The sequence below is a fragment of the Fusarium subglutinans genome, assembly GCF_013396075.1.
Source record: "Fusarium subglutinans strain NRRL 66333 chromosome Unknown NRRL66333_c0000272, whole genome shotgun sequence".
Taxonomy (NCBI): Eukaryota; Fungi; Ascomycota; class Sordariomycetes; order Hypocreales; family Nectriaceae; genus Fusarium; species Fusarium subglutinans.
In genome coordinates this window covers 35,752-52,726 of record NW_023502335.1, presented here as the reverse complement: position 1 = coordinate 52,726, position 16,975 = coordinate 35,752, and the positions used below count along the sequence as shown (strand labels likewise).

Below are 16,975 nucleotides of genomic sequence, written 5' to 3'. Positions count from 1 at the left end.
CGACGATGTCGAGTTGACCAAAAAGTACCAGCATCTTATATGGAAGCTTCTAAACGGAAAGTTGTGGGTTGGTCCAGGAAGCTCTGTACCGCAGGGAGCAGAGATTGTTGGTATCTAATATCCCCGTGGCGCAAAACTTGGAGGATCGTTTATTGTTAACTCTGGCCTTACTTTTCTTCCGGCTAATAGCGACTGGGAGTATATCAAGAACCTCACTGGCGATGATTCATGGAAGTATGTAATCCCCAAACCCGTCTACTTTTTCCATCCTGTCATCTCTGGGAACTCTGTAAGCTAACGTATCGAATCTTAGTTCTACTCATATGGGAGAATTGTTCATCAAGTTGGAAAAGAATGAATACCGCCAACGTGGTACACCAGGTCACGTCTTCGACGGATATGTTGAGACGATTCTAAGCAATGGGACCGTCTTTCACTCTTCACCCCAAGCAACTGCAATTCTAGAGGCCATGGCTGCCGAGGCGGGCCAAGACCCCAAAGACTTGGCAAACATACTGAATGTAGACCCGAACCAAGTCTTGAACCCCGAACGAGATCAGATGACAGGCCTCACGGGACTACCTGTTCATGCCAATGCTACCTGGGCCCGCTATAGCTCGAGGACACGAGTTCTCGACACCTTGCGCGCCGTTGACGAGAAGGGTAATAAGAAGTATCCCCTGGAAGTCCGCCTCAACTCTCACGCTACCAAGGTTCTCTTCGACAAGCCACGAGGAGGCTCACTGCCGCACGCCATTCGTCTCGACTACCTAGAAGGCAAAAGCAGCTTTCAGGGTGACCTTCGCTATATTGCGACAAGCAAGAAGGTGTCACGCAGGGTCCATGCCCGAAAGGAGGTCATTCTCAGTGGTGGATCATTCGGTACACCTCAGCTATTGCTGCTCAGTGGTATCGGACCAGCTGCAGACCTTAAGGCCTTGAAGATCCCTGTTATCGACGATAGTCCAGGTGTTGGCCGCAATATGCAGGACCACAACGAACTTGCTGTCATTGGACACGGTGCCCAGGCCTTCGATTACTCTGCTGCTCCTGGGGGTCCTCGCTCCCAATGCACCTTTGGGGCTCCTGGCGATCCATGTCTTGCACTTTACCTTCAAGGCAAGGGACCATACGCTCAGCCTGTTCTTATGCAACTGGCCTTCCTCAAGACCAATCACACCCCCAACGACGAGCATGATATTGCCATATTCCTTGGTTCTTTCGGATTCCGTGGCTTCTGGCCCCGGAATACCGGACAATCTTGGGATGACCCCCCAACGACCTGGGGCATGCATGGCGTCCATATACACGGTAACAGCACGGCCGGATACCTCAAGCTTCGCTCGGCCGATCCGACCGTGACACCTGAAATCAACTTTCGACACTTCAACGGCACAGGTTCCTCCGACGACATAGCTGCTTTGAAGGACTTCGTTGCTTGGGGTCGCCGCGCTTTCAACCGCGTCCAGCCACCATTCGCTTCTTATAATATCACGTGGCCACCCTGTGCAGGTACTGTCGGTGCCGATGGAAGCTGCTCTATCGCTGGCAATGACGAGGACTTTATTCGCGAGAATATCTTCGGTCATTACGTTATTGGTACTTGTTCCATCGGCCGCAGCTCTGGCAAATACTCAGTCTTGGACTCCAAGTTCCGTGTTCGTGGTGTTTCTGGCCTGCGAGTTGTCGATGCTAGTGCTTTCCCCAGGTCTTCTGGTGCTTTCCCTGTCATTGGCGTCTATATGTTGAGCGAAAAGGCGTCCGAAACCATCCTATCGGGCTAGTAGACTTGTATAGTACCTAGGAATTGCTTGCAGGCGATTTAAATCACATCGGCCAGGAGGATGGGTTATAGAGTCAACACAGTTATACTTTAGAGCTTCAACTTCCACCAATTACGCCAGGATCAGCTTGCCCACGACATGGATCCTCGTCAATTGCATCACTGGGACTACGGCGATCCAATATCGGATAACCATGATCACACAAAGTCCCTAGCAATCCACCCTTAGATCACTTTTACTTCATAGCAATCTATATAGTCACTCTCAGTATATAGACCACACTCATGAGCTTTTATAAAACCAACTTGCTAGTTATTAACATTTCACTCTGAACCAGTATCTTGGCATGCCAGTTGAGGTTATAAAACATTTCCAATGAAGTCACAAGATATCATCTCAATTTGTGCCACGCTCTTCGGCATTGTACAGGCTGGGCCAATTGACTCATGCGATGTCATTTCGGCGACTCCCTCAGTTAAAGTTTTTTCCACTGCTGTCATCGGGTCGTTGGTCGACGATGGTGAGTATTTTCGCGGCATACCCTACGCCAAACCACCAATTGGTCCTCTCCGGCTGAGGCCACCAAAGCCCATTCAAGATTTTGGCACGATTAGGCCAACGTTGTTGGCCCTTCCTATCCACAATTCACAGTCTCAGAGTCATCTCCAATATTCAACCACATCGCGTGGTTATTAAACGTCATGGAAGCGATTTCTTTTGCTGGCGCATTGGGGGCCAAACAAAAGACTGCCTGACCGTCTCGGTCATGCGACTACAGAACACTAAGTCCAATCAGTAGCTCCCTATACTTTTGTGAATGCATAGCGGAGGCTTCCAGATGGGGACTGCGCAGTCTTGCAACGCCTCGATGTTGATCCCCAAGGCAGTATCTCAGGGGAAGCCGTTCATCTTCGTAGGTGTCAACTACCACCTTGAAGGCTTCGGCTTCCTAGGAAGAAGTAGGTGCTTGCCGATAGTATAGCCGACCTGGTCCTTTTTGATCAGAGATTGGCCTTGGAATAGGTAGAGGACGATATTGCAGCCTTTAGCGGTGACCCAGACGCAGTCACAATCTCGGCGAGAGCGCGGGCGCAATGAGTGTCTTAAACCACATGGCTCTTTACGATAGCAACAACTAGTACAAGGGTCGGCCTTCATTCAGGGGAGCTATCATAAGCAGCGGCATGCTGACCTCAGCGGAGCCAGTTGACGGCGTCAAGGCGCAGAACGTTTTTGATACAGTGGTCCAGGAAGCGGGTTGATGTGCAGTCCCAGACAAGGAGAAACTAGACTGTCTTCGTGGACTTGATTACGAAACATTTCTCAATGCCACAGCCGAGATTCCTAGCTATCTGGGATATCACGGAATCGCACTAACCTATTTCCCTCCACCTGACGGTCGTATCATCACCGCCAGTGCAGAGATATTGGCCCGGAAGAAGAAGTACGCAGCTGTACCAATGATCATTGGCAGTACTCACGAGCAGTTCCGCTTCCGACAAACTGCACGTGATAGGCAAGCAGGGACAGTTCAGAATAACATCGCCATGATAGCTAAGAAAGATCTTTACAATAAACCGACCTTACATCGTCACTCCAGCTCACTGTGCCCTCGACTAAAACAACCGGCAGATTTCTTGTCATAACCAGTGGATAGATATAGGATAACTTAGGCAGAACTTTATAGAACTTTACAGAACTTTGAACCTCTATACTAAGTGATGAAAAGACTTATATAATTTAGCCTAAGCGTAGGACTCTTGTCTAAGTTTATTCTACCATTCTCTTCTTAAGTTCCAGTCTTATCTATTCACCCCTCCTCGACTCCTGTACCAAAGACAAAGAAGCAGCCAAACTAGCATTTGCCAATTCCTTGAACACACGCCGAGCCTCACGCAACTCCGCTCTCGCATTATCAAGCTGCGCTTGGAGAGCTGCGATCTCATCAGCACCACTCTGTGGATCACTGCCAGCCAGCTTCTCCACAGCACGGTAGGCAGCGAGCATGTTGTTTGCACGGCTAGCCTCTTCTTCAGACTGCCAGAAAGACCCCGGGGTGCCGAACGGTTGTGCCGTATTCAGTGCCTCTTCCATCTGTGCGAGGGCTCTCGGGACCGTGTTGAACACAGCGTTTCTCTGGATGAGAGGGCTGAGGCGTGCCGACAGGGTGTCGATCTCAATCTCAAGCTGGGCGATACGTTCTCGGAATTGGGGAATTGATCGGACTGTTTTCTGTGGAGGAGATTTCGTAGCGGCAAGATGACTGCTTGGTATAGAAGCTGTTTCTGGATCTTGGATCGAAGCAGCGGGCTCACGTTGTTCCTTTCTGAAAGTCACGTTCTGAGTACCAGTACTTGGTTCATCGTCTGGATTGAGGACTATGTTCAGGAGCTTTTGTCTTGTGGGCGACGGGTCTAGCGAAGTGGGAAAGCGGAGCTTGTTGAGTAGAAAGCCGAGAAAGCAGACAACGAAGACTCCACAGTTGATCGAGTCCTGTTGTTGAGGACAAGCCTGTCGAGAGTGGTCAGCATGCACACGAGGCCAACGAGACCAATGACTCTCAACTTACCATACGCGAAAGGCGGACAGAACGATCAAGTATGCTCTCGAAGCAGCCCTGGATCCGAGTCTCACGTTGTCCGCTGTGAAGGCTGTCATAATGCTCGATGCAAGCTTGCTTCGGGCGCAATACGGCAAGACTCCAATGTTCACCTTGGTACTTGTGGTGAAGGGGGATGTAGATGACCTCGTTGGACTCGCAGACTCTGGCAAAGCCGGCTGCCGGTCGGTGCGACTTATCGACCTGAATGTACAGCGGGTCGAGGACTTTTGCACTAGGGCTTCTGCTGGTGCGTGTGATGTGCTGTAGCAATAGATTGAGCACGTCGTCTGTCAGCTGTGCGGCGGGATCTTGGAGTTGCTGTTGGGCTCGTTGTGAAGTCGTTTGGCTGGTGTCTTCTTCATCCGCAGGGCCATCATCATGATCAAGAATCGATGAAGGAAACGACTGACGGCGGCGGAGTGGTGAGGGCGAGGGGCGTGGGTGAGGGGAGGAAACATCAAGGGCCTCGTAGCCATCGTCATCAAAATGGATCTCTTGCCTAGGGGAAAACAATCCATCTGAATGGTCGAGAGGTGGCCGCTCACGGCGACCGACCTCCACAGAAGGAGAACGTTCGACGGCGTGCTTCGGGCGTTTCGCAGTACGGTCCTGCTCCGAGTCCCTCGACTTTGGTTCTGATTCTGATTCTGATTCTGACTCTGATTCTGACTGGGGATAATCGGTCTCGTCACGGGCGTCAAGCTGACCGCCCGTTCCTGGGTTCAATCCGATTCGCAATTTGAATGCGCGAAGGGCCGCACCAGCCTTATCCTTGGTGAGAATGTGCTCGCCGTATGTAAACGCCGCATCGTGCAGCTCGCCGCCGGGCTTCCATAGGTCGGGCAAGGCAACATGATGCTTGAGCGCAAGCTTGGTTATTGTTGTAAGGGGCGCCGTAGTGCTGATTGAGACGCTCTCTGTTATTCGGGGCATGAATGTCGGATGCGCCCAATTTTGGCGTCCGCCCCAAGCCTCGTCGAGGTAGGTCAGTTGCTCGTCTCTTCGGGCCGCGCGGCGGAATTTTGCCCCGTGCTCTCGGACTTGGTGCTGAATTACTCGGAGCTTGGGAGCCTCTTTGACGAGGCCATCGAGGACCTCACGGCGCTCGGGCGCAGGGAGCTGTTGAAGGTTACGGTTGACGATGTCGGCCGCGGCGACATTCGCTTCGGGGGAGTCGTCCACAACGCGATCGATGAACCTCTTTACCTTTGAACATTTAGCTTCGTACGAGGATTTTGAGTAGGTCGTATGCTCACGTGAGCCTTTCCATCGGGCGCAGCAGCCCGAGGCGGCGTACCAGGCGCCATTTGGGAGGACCACTCATAATGAATCCCGCCAATATCGGCTTGGTGTTGTGGACAAGAGACGCGGGCGACCCAAGACGCGACTGGGGGACGTGGTATTAATAATTGGGGCGGAATGACGTCAGGTTGATTTTCAATTGACACCCTGATGTCATTTTTGGTGGCCGCCACAGCAGCCACAGGAGCCACAGCCATAACTACCGCCACACCTCCTGTGAGCACAAGCCACTGCAGCTGCACAGGTAGGCAACGTTAAAAAACGAAGTGTTGCATCCGTGTAAAGTGTACTCTGTAGATTAGTCACAACGAGCATTCCAGCTTTGATTGAAAGAACCTTCTTTTTTGAATTGAAGGTGGAGGTTGCGTTGGCCTTATCAAGCTATCCATTTCGCGTAGTGAGTTTAATCAGAACGATCAGAGAAGGCTGGGCTGGGCTACCCACAGTGTGACAGCAACCGCTTGATATTCAGAAAGAGTAAGGCAATATGACTTTAGAAGAGTATGGTTAAAAGTACTCAGCAAAGAGTTACCCAAGTTTAGTCTATATTCCCTAGATCTTTAATTACTTACAATAAGAAGGTTATGAGTTCCCTAAACTAACCTAAATTACCCTAAGTCTATTAGGTCCAGCCGTTATATAACCCTGTTTGTCTTTTGTCGGGCACTTACATTGAAGTGGATTGTATCATCCTCTTAACGTGATTTACCGCTCCAAGCTTTAAAGCTCCGGGAGAGCTGACACAGCTCCTCTCATCACACCCTTGGAGCTGTAACGTCGTCCAAACAGGCCAAAGTCAGTCTCCCCGCCTCTTTGCAGAGGCTGCTCTTTCGTGGCCATGCTCCCGTCGACTAGAACTTGGCCGTGGACCTTACCGAGGTTATAACTTGAAAATCGGGTTGAAGCTTTATTTATATCAGCAGCATCGATGCCACGCTCTCTCCATGGCGGTTACTCAATGCGTGACGTCAACTGTGCTCTAGGCCAGCGATGCTGAAGCAAAGCTCCCTAGGCCCAGAGGTTATGTCAGTGACAAACAAAGGTTAACTACAAGTCATTTGTACAGCGAGCCCACCCCGAGGTTCACGATGAGTCTTTCGGATCGGTTAACGGATCACATGAGATTAGGGACTGGGCCTCAAGTTATTATCTACTAATCGTGAGGTACCTGGAATTTATGGTCAGGTTTCAAGAGAACCATTAGCGGAATGCCACAGTACACTTGGACCAGAGCCCCGTCAACTTCACACCAGTATCATACCTAAGCCTCAGACTATCGAGCCAGCAGCCAGCCTCCAGAACTCATGGTTGCCAGTCACCTGTTCCGTAAGCACACAAAGATGTACCCCAAGATCCCTCATCTTCAGCATGTTCGTGTAACACTGGTATTTCATACTGTCATCATGTGGCTGTTATATTCACAATCGCCACCCGTGACAATAAGCCGTACACCTCAGTCATGGTTTAACTTAATCATGTCCTATGAACTTTGGTTTCGGCAACCTGAACCTATTCGACTTCCATGGCTTCACGAAGATCAGCTTTCATTATGAGGTGGGGTATCTCGTCTCTGATCGACATGTCTACCGATAAGCGTTGACGTATCAGTCGATGGCGTAGCAAAGGCAGCTCTCAGAGTCATGCCTGGCAGTATCTTTTCCCTTAAGTCTCAACGGGGGGAAGTACATTCTCAGGGCGGTAATGTGGTCTTCGATCGCTAAGGCCTCATGGCTATCAAGATCAAGTTTATAATGGATTTGTTCGTAAGCCGTTCTGATTGCATTAAGTTAGGCGAAATCTATATAAAAGGAGGCTAGATGCTCAACAACTGGATTGACTCTGCAAACGGATTGCTGTGGGAATGGATTGAGATTGAAAACAGTATTAAGATCCATTCCAAGTCAAGGTCTAGACTATACATGCTTGTTGTAAAGGTTCGCAACGAGATACGGCCTTGAATACCGTGGCGGTGAGAATGTAACGTGACCTCAAGTTCTTTCCCTTCCCCTGAATGACGGCCATGTGCCTTGGGGGCCTCGTAGTGTGATTGCGCGTTGTGTTTTTCGTGGACCTGCTCTGCCGATCTATAAACCTTGTAACAGGAGTAGACATATTAAAAGTAGCGCAAACAAGATAAGATATCCTGAGATATCGTTGAGGCTTATATCAAAGCTTGCAGTAGCTCGTCCATGACCATTGTGATTGTCGCCTTGTTGACCGTGATGAAGAATGTGATATTGACTATTGGTGGCAGAAAATTGTCTCTTTCTCGCTGCAATTCGTCATTCTCAGATTAATTAGGTCTACTCCGATCTAGGGTCCAAAGATAGCTTTACTCTTCGAGTCGAAGGAGTCATAACCCGAACCCTAACTCTCGAAAGTATTTGTCAGTTTTCATACCGTCCACTGAGAGCAATTCTTCAATTGGCAAGTCAAGAACTAGTGATAAGATAGCGTTCATGCATAGCTGAAGCTCGTCCACGAGTCCTATTAGCTTTTTCAAAGTCTTCCCGAGGAAGTGGTGGTCGTATTCTGGAAACATTCTCTTTACAGCCAATGCCGCCAATGGAAGTTCGGCGGTCGCCCCAAAATCCATGTGATCAGCCTTGGTAAAGATGGTGTCGATACAGTACAGGCCATAATCATATGATGTGGAAGATGGGGTCACAGTTGTGAGCTAGATGTGTTATTTGCAGTTGAGACTTGTGGCTGAGAGCTTAAATCAGCGGACAGAACTTAGCTTACAGCAATCCCGCTCAAGTACCCCAAGCTTGGACATTGAACTAATGGGTGTTCCGAGAGTTTCCATACACGGCCTCCGCCCTGGAAAATACCAGTAGATGCCCGCTCTTTGGTGAACAGGCCAGGGAAAGCAGCTCTCGCAGCGACCATAGAATAATACAAGTACTCTGAATGTGCCACGTAGTTGCTGAACTTGTGTGTTATGTGATTGTTTCCAAGGCCAGCAAAGTCCGTAGCAATGATAGCATATCCGCGAGCAACGAGAGGACCCCAAACGGCGGATTCGAACAAGCCAGGTCCGTTTGACGGAGCGCAGCTTCGAGAGACTCCTATGCTGGAGTGGGCGTAGACGACAGGCCTAAAAGTTTTAGACTTTAGCACAGACAAAGGAATCGCGATGAAATCAGTTGAGGGCACTGAAGATCCATCCTGGTCACAGGTCGTGTATTGGAAGCGGTAAATCGAAGTCCCATAATCGATGGCCAAGCTTGAGGTATTTATGGGTTCAAGCTTGAGCAGATCACCAGGACGTGACGACAAGAAATTAGCGGCTGTCTCGTAAAAGGTATAGTCAAAGTCAGTTCCAGTGATTGCCAAGTCAGCGGTGTTAGCGATATCGATAAGCGTTTAACACATTGATCCGCATCCAAGCTTCTCTCCAATCTCCGGCGTCACGTTGAAGCCTCCGGCCTGGCCTGAGGACTGGCATTTTGCATATGTGGTAAGAAAACCAAAGAGCAAGAAGGTTTTTAGGAAAGGCATAAGGAGTAGGTCTATTTATTGATTAACATATGAAGTGCAGTAAGTCCAAAACCTCAGATAACGATGATAGTTTTGATGATAGCCTGGTATACGGTGTAGTCCAGCGCTAGATAGCACATATGATTGTATAATGCTACTAATGCAATTCTCTGGTCTACCTTGTCGATCTTGTTGATATCTGTAAATACATTTCTGACCCCGAGGGTTCCGCAGCTCCGTGGACTTTTCGGCCCTGGTAAATCGATATAGGGGAAACCCGCCGCGTCATTGTGTAGAAGAAACACATAATCTTGGCACATGCCAAGCTAAAGAAAGTTCATCATCGTCTTTAGGGATTTCCTTAATAGCGAGAACCAGGATCGGCAGTGTGAGCGCACAAGGATATAGGGTCCTACCAATGCGTCTCGCGGAACTACGCCCCTCGGACCTCCTGGAACAAACCATAATTGAACACGCAGAAGTGCGAAGTAAGCGCAAGCTAGCCCTAGAAGATGCCAATAGATATTCACACGTTCATTGTCTGGAGAAGCAGTTATATAGCCAGTGTCTGTAAAACAGTAACAAAAGCGTCCGGGTCCTTTTACGCTTCAATCGCCCTATTTGAATAAAACGTCGGACTTCCGGCCAGATGGGCCAGGATAGAGCTTATCCGACTCCGGAAAGCAGTCCTTAGGAGATAAGGTTTTGACAGGAATTAACAAGTAGGGCGGTCCGCTTAAGAGGCTTTCAAACAAGCTCGGATGCGAAGCCTGGTGGCCGACTGCACTCACCGAAGAGTGCAACAAAGCTACTCGTATCCTGACATCGTTTTGCAGGATGTGGATGAGCTTTGCACTTCCCCAGTGATATACTGGCAGCGAACAGAAATCAGTGCTACACTGAGCAATTTAGTGGCTCCTAGGTCTCAGCAGCCAAAAGGCAGACCAGCGGTTCTAGTCAAGATTCCCACACCAGTATTACATGGATGTGTTGGGCTCGCCATGTTCACAACTATGCGGACTGGACTTTGGATGTCTGGCGCTGGTGGATCTGGGGTGGTTGTTGCCCGCAAGGAGAATTGTGACTGGTCGCCACCGTCTGCAATCCATGTCCAGACGTTGGGCTTTGGTTTCATGGCTGGGATTAATATCTACGATTGTGTTTGCCGTGATAATTACTCGAGAAGCTTTGAGGGCATTCAGCAAATTTCGTTTTGCTCCCGGTAGTGAGCTGAGTGCCGTTGCAGGGCCAGTTGGGTTAGGTAGCCTCGTGGAGATTGACATGTCCAAAGGTGATAAGCCCACGTAGAGTGTCATGGAGCGATTGAGACGCAATGTCCTGTAGAATGTAGAAGAGAGACGGCAAGCCGGATTAGAAACGGCGCGTTCCTGTTGCAACGGTGCAGGCCTGTTGGCCTATGATGATATTACTTACAGCAGTTGGGCGTATACTCATGGCTTGCTGCGTTGATGTAGTCAAGATTGATATATGTTAGTTGGCAACAGCTGTATTTGCCGCCTCCCTGGTCCCTTGGTTGTCTGAGCGTTAGACTTTCGACGGATTGTTAAAACTGCAATGAACCTGGTTAGATGAATCAGTCAAGAGTACCTGCATGAAGCCGTGTCTTTTATTTGGCTATTCGGTTCTGTGTCTTTATACGTTCAGCCGGATCGAGGGTGATTGAATGTAGTAACGAGCCCATGATTGGTTGGGTGACGTACGTTGACTGGAAAGGGGGGCGAGTCTTATCAAGAAGAGCTGATGGTTGCCTTGTTGGAGGACTCGAGTCAAATGAGAAAGAGGGGCGGTACGGGCGTACGTGCTCTCCATGGTGCTGACGGATGTTGAGGCCCGCACAATTGTGCGTCTAATCCAAGCTTATCCGTCTCCCGAAGTTTCGATCAAAGAGGGGCCTGTGACACTGAAAAGGGAGGCCCAGCGCACTCTAGCGAGACCCTGATTCACGGAAATTGTCACAGCAGTTTAAAGGCTGTGTAAAGCGTATCGGAATTTAGTTGGCTGCTGATTATGATTGCTACTGTTGCATTTGTCCCGGCTGCCATGTCTCAAGTTGTCTTACATGCCTTCAATGAAAGGTTGGATACTCTCGAGCTTGTATCCTTCTCATTCATCACGATACTCACCAACCCCCTAGGACAGATATTTCAGTCGGTAGCAGCGGTGGTTACTGCTTATGTGTGCTTGGAGCGCATCGAGAGGTTCCTCGAGATAGAGCCTATTGCTAACTACCGACAGCCTCCTGTGACTCTCCATCCCACAGATGATGAAAAGATGCCAACGGGTCTGGGTGCTTCAAGACCCTCGCTTTCAGTCGTCAATGGTAGCCTTGGGTAGACATCCGAAAATGGCACTGAGAAACATCCCGGAAGACTTGAATCACAAATGATCGGTTGGCCATGTTATGTAATGTCATCACATTATTGGGCTTCCAGATATGACTCCAGTTCTTATGCCAGACGTCATGATCGGTATATCTCCGTGCCAACAGTCTGGTCGTATCCTCATCGCTCATTGGTGGGTCGCTAGAGCATGTCCTGCACTTTCTTCAGCCGAGCTGGGCACTTTTGAAAGTTGGCCTCGTGGGGGCCTAAGCAGTTGATACACTGTTCTGGTGTAGTGTAATTATGCACTTGTCAGAGATTTAGATGTAGATAGGGCCACTTGCTTGATAATTGTATACTAAGAAAGTATGATGAGAAGGGATCGTTTGACTGATTAGTCAGTACATCAAGAGACTAGGACCTGATACAGAGCAACTTCGAAAGCTCAGTACGTACTTCATGGGTGCTTACAGGTAAGCAGGAGTCATGCATTTCATCGTTGATCCACAAACCATCCCGACTAACAATATATCGCCTGGCCCTGAATAAAGGGAGACGTGCACACCCCTCTTGCGAGAAAGAGAACGTGGCGTTGGTAGTATCATATTGCGAGCACACCCCTTGCTTCGGGGTGGGGCGAATCAATATGCGCCGACAAAAATAGAGAATAGATGGTATGGGCTTATCAAGTGAGAGTTAGGAATATGTGTATACTTCATTTACATAAATATCGACCCCGTTTGTATCAGCTCCAATATTCTTCGTAAGACGCCCCTCCCAACCCGCCGTCCGTAAAGTCCAATTGCAATGCATCTGTGATGAATTGAGTTGATCCAAGCCAACTGGACCAAAACTGCAATGTATCCGAGTTGGAGCCATTGTAAGAGCCAGATGCCACAGTACCAAAGCTCGCATCGTCACTCCAGGTTGCAGGCAGTCCCTCATTGAAACCCAGCCCATAAGACCGAGTTTCAGAAGAGTTCTTGGTGAAGATCAGTGAGCCATTCTCGTTTTGTTCCAGACCATCAACCGTTCTTTGTGAGCTAATGATGGCTTCTGCAGCGTTCAGAAAGGACCGGCATACTTCATAGAGACGACGGGAGCCTGGAGAAAGGTCTTGAAGGCGGGCGAGAGGTTTCACCGTGTCCTGAAGGAGTGCGATGCCAATTTCGTCGGATGTAGCTATGGCATGTGTGAAAACGATGACATAGGGTGTAAGGGATGGGTACAGGAGAGTGCTGCCAACAGGTCAGTTTAATTCGGGCAAAGGCAATAAGATAACAAGACGAGATTTACGTTCTGACGTAGTACATCTATTGGTAGATGCTTCGTGACTCAAGGCTGGTGAAGCACTTAAGGTGGCTCTCAAGACTGAATTTCACAGCGTTGTAGCACCGTGAAGATATCTCGACAGAGTCAACAAAGCCCAGTTCAGCCCGGTACACTACCGTTAGGACGGCGTAGGTGATAAGGTCAGCGCTCTCCATCGCCATTTGCAGCACGTCGGAATAGCAAGCGTCGGATGCTTTGAGCTACTCATGTATTAGACTTCACAGCTTTGAGGTTGAAATATGGAATGGTCCTACCGACTGCAGCTCTTCTCGCAGGCTTGTTATCCGCATAGCTAGGTCTTGGGTGATATGTGATCGTTCGCGCTGAGAGTGCTTGGCTGTGCTTGTTGAGTAGAGCTTATCATAGACCTCACCTTGTATCTTTGCGAATCGGATAGTGATATTAGTGTACAAGTCCCAGGGCCAGTGCTTTAGGTTCTCAGAAATCGAAAATGGCTCAACGTCGATGTCATTATCGTTAAAATTGGAACTTTGCCCCAACACAAGGGATAGGGTCTTATTGACTACGTAGAGGCTGTACAACGTATGCCGTTTCGACTGGGAAGCTTCCAATGTGTCATTTTGATAGGTAGACTCTCTGTGATAGCCGAGTTTCTGGCACATAGTCTGCCCCATTGAAACATACGTCCAAGCCAACCAAAGTCTGGACTAGTCTTGGGCCCTCGATGCCTATAGAAGATCATTAGCCAAATCTGCATGCAATCGAGGGAAGTCGGTATGTACGGCCATGGAAACAGTCTGGATGTTCTCGAGTGTCGGTATCACCAGGCCTTCATAGCGCTCTAAATATTGATCGAAATTCCTCTTGCATTGATCGGCGCAGTCGTTGAGATTGTACGCAGCAAAGACTGGATTGTTGTGCTGAGAGAACTCTTGGATGACGTTAAATAGCATTCCATGCATCAAGGCCATCGACTCCGAGGGGACTTCTCTAACTGGAAAGTATATCTTCTGGCAAAGACGTTCCAGTTGACCATGGTCGGTCCAGCTACTCGTGACGCCGCACAATGGCGTGGTGACTGGGCATGATCAGCTCTTTCCGTGCACAAGATGGGTCGGCACAAGGGCAACCTTTTACTTTATTGACTAAAGCAATGATCAGTTCGATAGGGAGAATATCTGTCTTTTCCCCTCTGATATCTTGATTAGTACTTGCACAATAGGTCTGACGGGCAGACTCGATCTTGGACAAACTGTCTTGCAGTGACGACAAGGTAGTGATCACTGCAGGACTTGCACTACCTCCTACTATACTAGTCGCAGATCTGCTCGCTTCTGATGTCTCCTTGATAAACGAAGAGTCTTCTTCGAATGTAGTGAAACTTGCGGGAGACTCATGATTCGTTGCGATGGAGTGGGGAGATGCATCATTTGGGTTTTTGGGCTTATCTGAGACATCCAGAAAGGCCTTTTCGATGACTTGAAGGCGTTCCTGGATTGCCTCGATCTGCGATTCACTGTGTAAATTAGCCAATTGAGTACATGAATTATGACCTAGCAGCAGAAACACACCCAATGGTTAGAAGCAGTTTTGCGGGGCCGCTGCTTAATAGGTCTTGGTGTGGGCTTGCATTCTATGCCTAGAAGCTGACAGCTTATGCATGGTATAGCTTTACTGCATCGCGTCTAGGAGAAGTTAGGCGACAGGTTTGGGTGAAATCTGGAACCTTGCACGTATTTTTCGGAGACGGCAATTCTGGCACTAGTGTCATTAGCCTGAGAGAGTGAAGTGCGAGGTGTGGGGAGAGGGGAGATACCGCACGCGATAGAAACGAAACCCGCTCGTTGGGAGACTCGAGTCCAGCCATTTGGTTAAGTCTGCAGGTTGGCCCTCTCGTTGGATGTGATAGCTATGCAGTGTGTGGAGTTGCCCGGATAAACAGGCACATGACGAAGGGGCCCATTGGCCTTTGACGGTCCTGACTGTAAGAAGTCGTTTCACGACATGACATTTACATATACCTACACAATCACTCCCTCGTGGCTTGCTAGGAAGCAACTACCAAAGAGGCCCTTGTCGACCTCCAGGTCGTGATGGAGGTGAGTTCCGAGAATCCCTTTTGTCCATAGTCAGCCAAGTGATGAATGGTGTAGGGTCGCTGGCCCACTAGCTCCGCTTTCGCGGACAACGGCACTCGGCCGTTTTCCGCAATCCAAAGCCGGAGTTTTATGGACATATCCAAAGCATCGAGAGTGGGCCTTTGAGCGGGGGTTCAATACTTACACTATAGCCATTCTACAGATAGATATGTCCACGCAGATCACCCCATAGCACTTATTCTGGAACTGGTCAAGATCAGGAAGGTGATAATTGATATTTTCGGCGACTGGAAAGCCTATTAATGTTCAACGAATCCAGTTTCACAACTAGTTCTCTCACTTCCAATTGTTCGGCATGAGGGGGTGATTCTACTCCTCTCGGACCGAAAGAAGCTACCAATGGTTCGATGAGAGCAGGTTACGGGCAATGAGTATCTTGCCTGTATGTGTTTATTGGTGTTCTTTAACTTTGTGCGCTGGGGGCTAAAGCCTCTTTTAACTACCGACAACCTTATCGCAGAGAGCAGGTTACTTAACAATTGGAGAGACTATTGTTCATCACACCGCAGGATGCGAACATGGCACTCGGGGTCAGGACGCTTGAATCGCTGCATCTACCTAGCCCAGCCACATGGAGCCTGAATCACACTGTAGGACAACCAGCTCCAGACTCTTGCAAGCTTCAGTGCAATGGACCCCGGACGTATAGCTCTATAACGAAGCTCTTTCACCAGGTCACTAGTGGTGTCTTTAGTACCTCCGTTCTATAGCTCGTAAGCCGAGGCCATATGCAGGGGGGCTGTAGAAAGTAGTGCCTGATGGAAATGACCACATTTGAAGAATTCATCACTTTTCGTAAATTACTTTGTTCGGCCTCATGAGGAACGCCAAGCCGAACATAGCTATCTGCTCATTTCCCTTTCACTCATTTTTCGCGCTGGCTACCTTTGTTTGTGTCTCCATTTCTTACAGCCTTCCGTGTTTCTGGCCCTTAAGAACGTACGAACAAGGCTTTAGTTTGTGTTATTGTTGGTTCTCTCTGGTACAGAAACGCGGCTGCCTCTCACGGCCCGAGATCGGATCCTGAAAGGCCGTTGGTAAAGGTGATAAAATACAGTTTGCCTCTCGTGTTTCAGTCGCTGTTGTCATCTGCTTCCTTTCTTACGCGCACATCCAGCTCGGAATTGCGAATTCCGTACCTTTCAAGCTGCCCAAAGCTCATTACTTCTTATGGCGCCATACAGGCATGGACTGCAAGGTATTCATGGAGTACTACGAAAACACTCATTTCGACCTCATCATCGACAATGTCCCCAAGCACGACGACTTCCGGCGCCTCTATCCGGCCTGGCATCGCAGCGGCACGGCCCGATATGATTTGAAGAAGCCCTTTGACGTAATGACAGTGATAACATATGGACGCCGCGCAAGCTTTGAAGAAGGAGCCGCTAATATCTATAGCCCACCGTTCAATAAGATCCTTACCCAAGATGAGAGGCGTTTCTTGGACTGCTCTCTGATGAAGTTCGTGCTAGTCCACGAGGTCATCGTTCGAGGGCCGCAGGATAAGTGGCAGCCTGCACCCCACGTTGCTGACGGTGCTATGTTAGTCCGCTTAGTCCGGAGGCCGGATGGACAGGATAGCACTGAGTTTCGCAAATCATATGAGACTTTGCAGGCGACTGCCATTCTATCTGCCGTCAATGGCTGCGTCGACTACCGCTGCAATTACGTCTCTGAGTTAGACCAGTACAACTTCATGACCTCTCAACTTACGGAAGAATACGGCCATGGCTTGACCGCCTCCTTTGACCTTATCGAGGAGTTTTGCTTCTCCTCTGTCGCTAACGCTGAGGCTGGAGCGCGAGCTCTAGAGGGTATTGGTGTCCACTCAACACTATTGCGGGGCATGCGGTACACTCATGCAATAGTTTGCGATACGCGTCAACGCACCTATTGAATCTTGACAGGCGACCTTTGTGTGGCTGGGACTTAACACACCAATCTAACAAGGCGCGAATCTGGTGCACTGTGTCTTGGCCAGTCAGTCTTGGGAGTTGTTGGCAGTAG

At 49.3% G+C, this 16,975-nt stretch overlaps 3 protein-coding genes across 3 annotated transcripts; 1 reads left to right on the top strand and 2 right to left on the bottom strand.

Annotated features, from left to right (window-relative positions):
* Positions 1 to 3,590: 3,590 nt before the first annotated feature.
* Positions 3,591 to 5,693, bottom strand: FSUBG_12518 (Sentrin sumo-specific; the record flags this gene model as incomplete). Its single annotated transcript, XM_036677315.1, has 3 exons — positions 3,591 to 4,295; positions 4,354 to 5,592; positions 5,643 to 5,693. 3 exons carry the CDS (start codon positions 5,691 to 5,693, stop codon positions 3,591 to 3,593), a joined length of 1,995 nt encoding a protein of 664 aa, XP_036532020.1.
* A 6,565-nt stretch (positions 5,694 to 12,258) lies between these two features.
* FSUBG_12517 (C6 transcription factor) lies at positions 12,259 to 14,673 on the bottom strand (the record flags this gene model as incomplete). Its single annotated transcript, XM_036677314.1, has 7 exons — positions 12,259 to 12,751; positions 12,849 to 13,045; positions 13,100 to 13,379; positions 13,515 to 13,534; positions 13,589 to 13,884; positions 14,120 to 14,312; positions 14,623 to 14,673. The coding sequence occupies 7 exons, from the start codon at positions 14,671 to 14,673 to the stop codon at positions 12,259 to 12,261; spliced, it is 1,530 nt and encodes a 509-aa protein (XP_036532019.1).
* Positions 14,674 to 16,169: 1,496 nt separating this feature from the next.
* Positions 16,170 to 16,865, top strand: FSUBG_12516 (uncharacterized protein; the record flags this gene model as incomplete). Its single annotated transcript, XM_036677313.1, has 1 exon — positions 16,170 to 16,865. One exon carries the CDS (start codon positions 16,170 to 16,172, stop codon positions 16,863 to 16,865), a length of 696 nt encoding a protein of 231 aa, XP_036532018.1.
* Between the last annotated feature and the right edge of the window lie 110 nt (positions 16,866 to 16,975).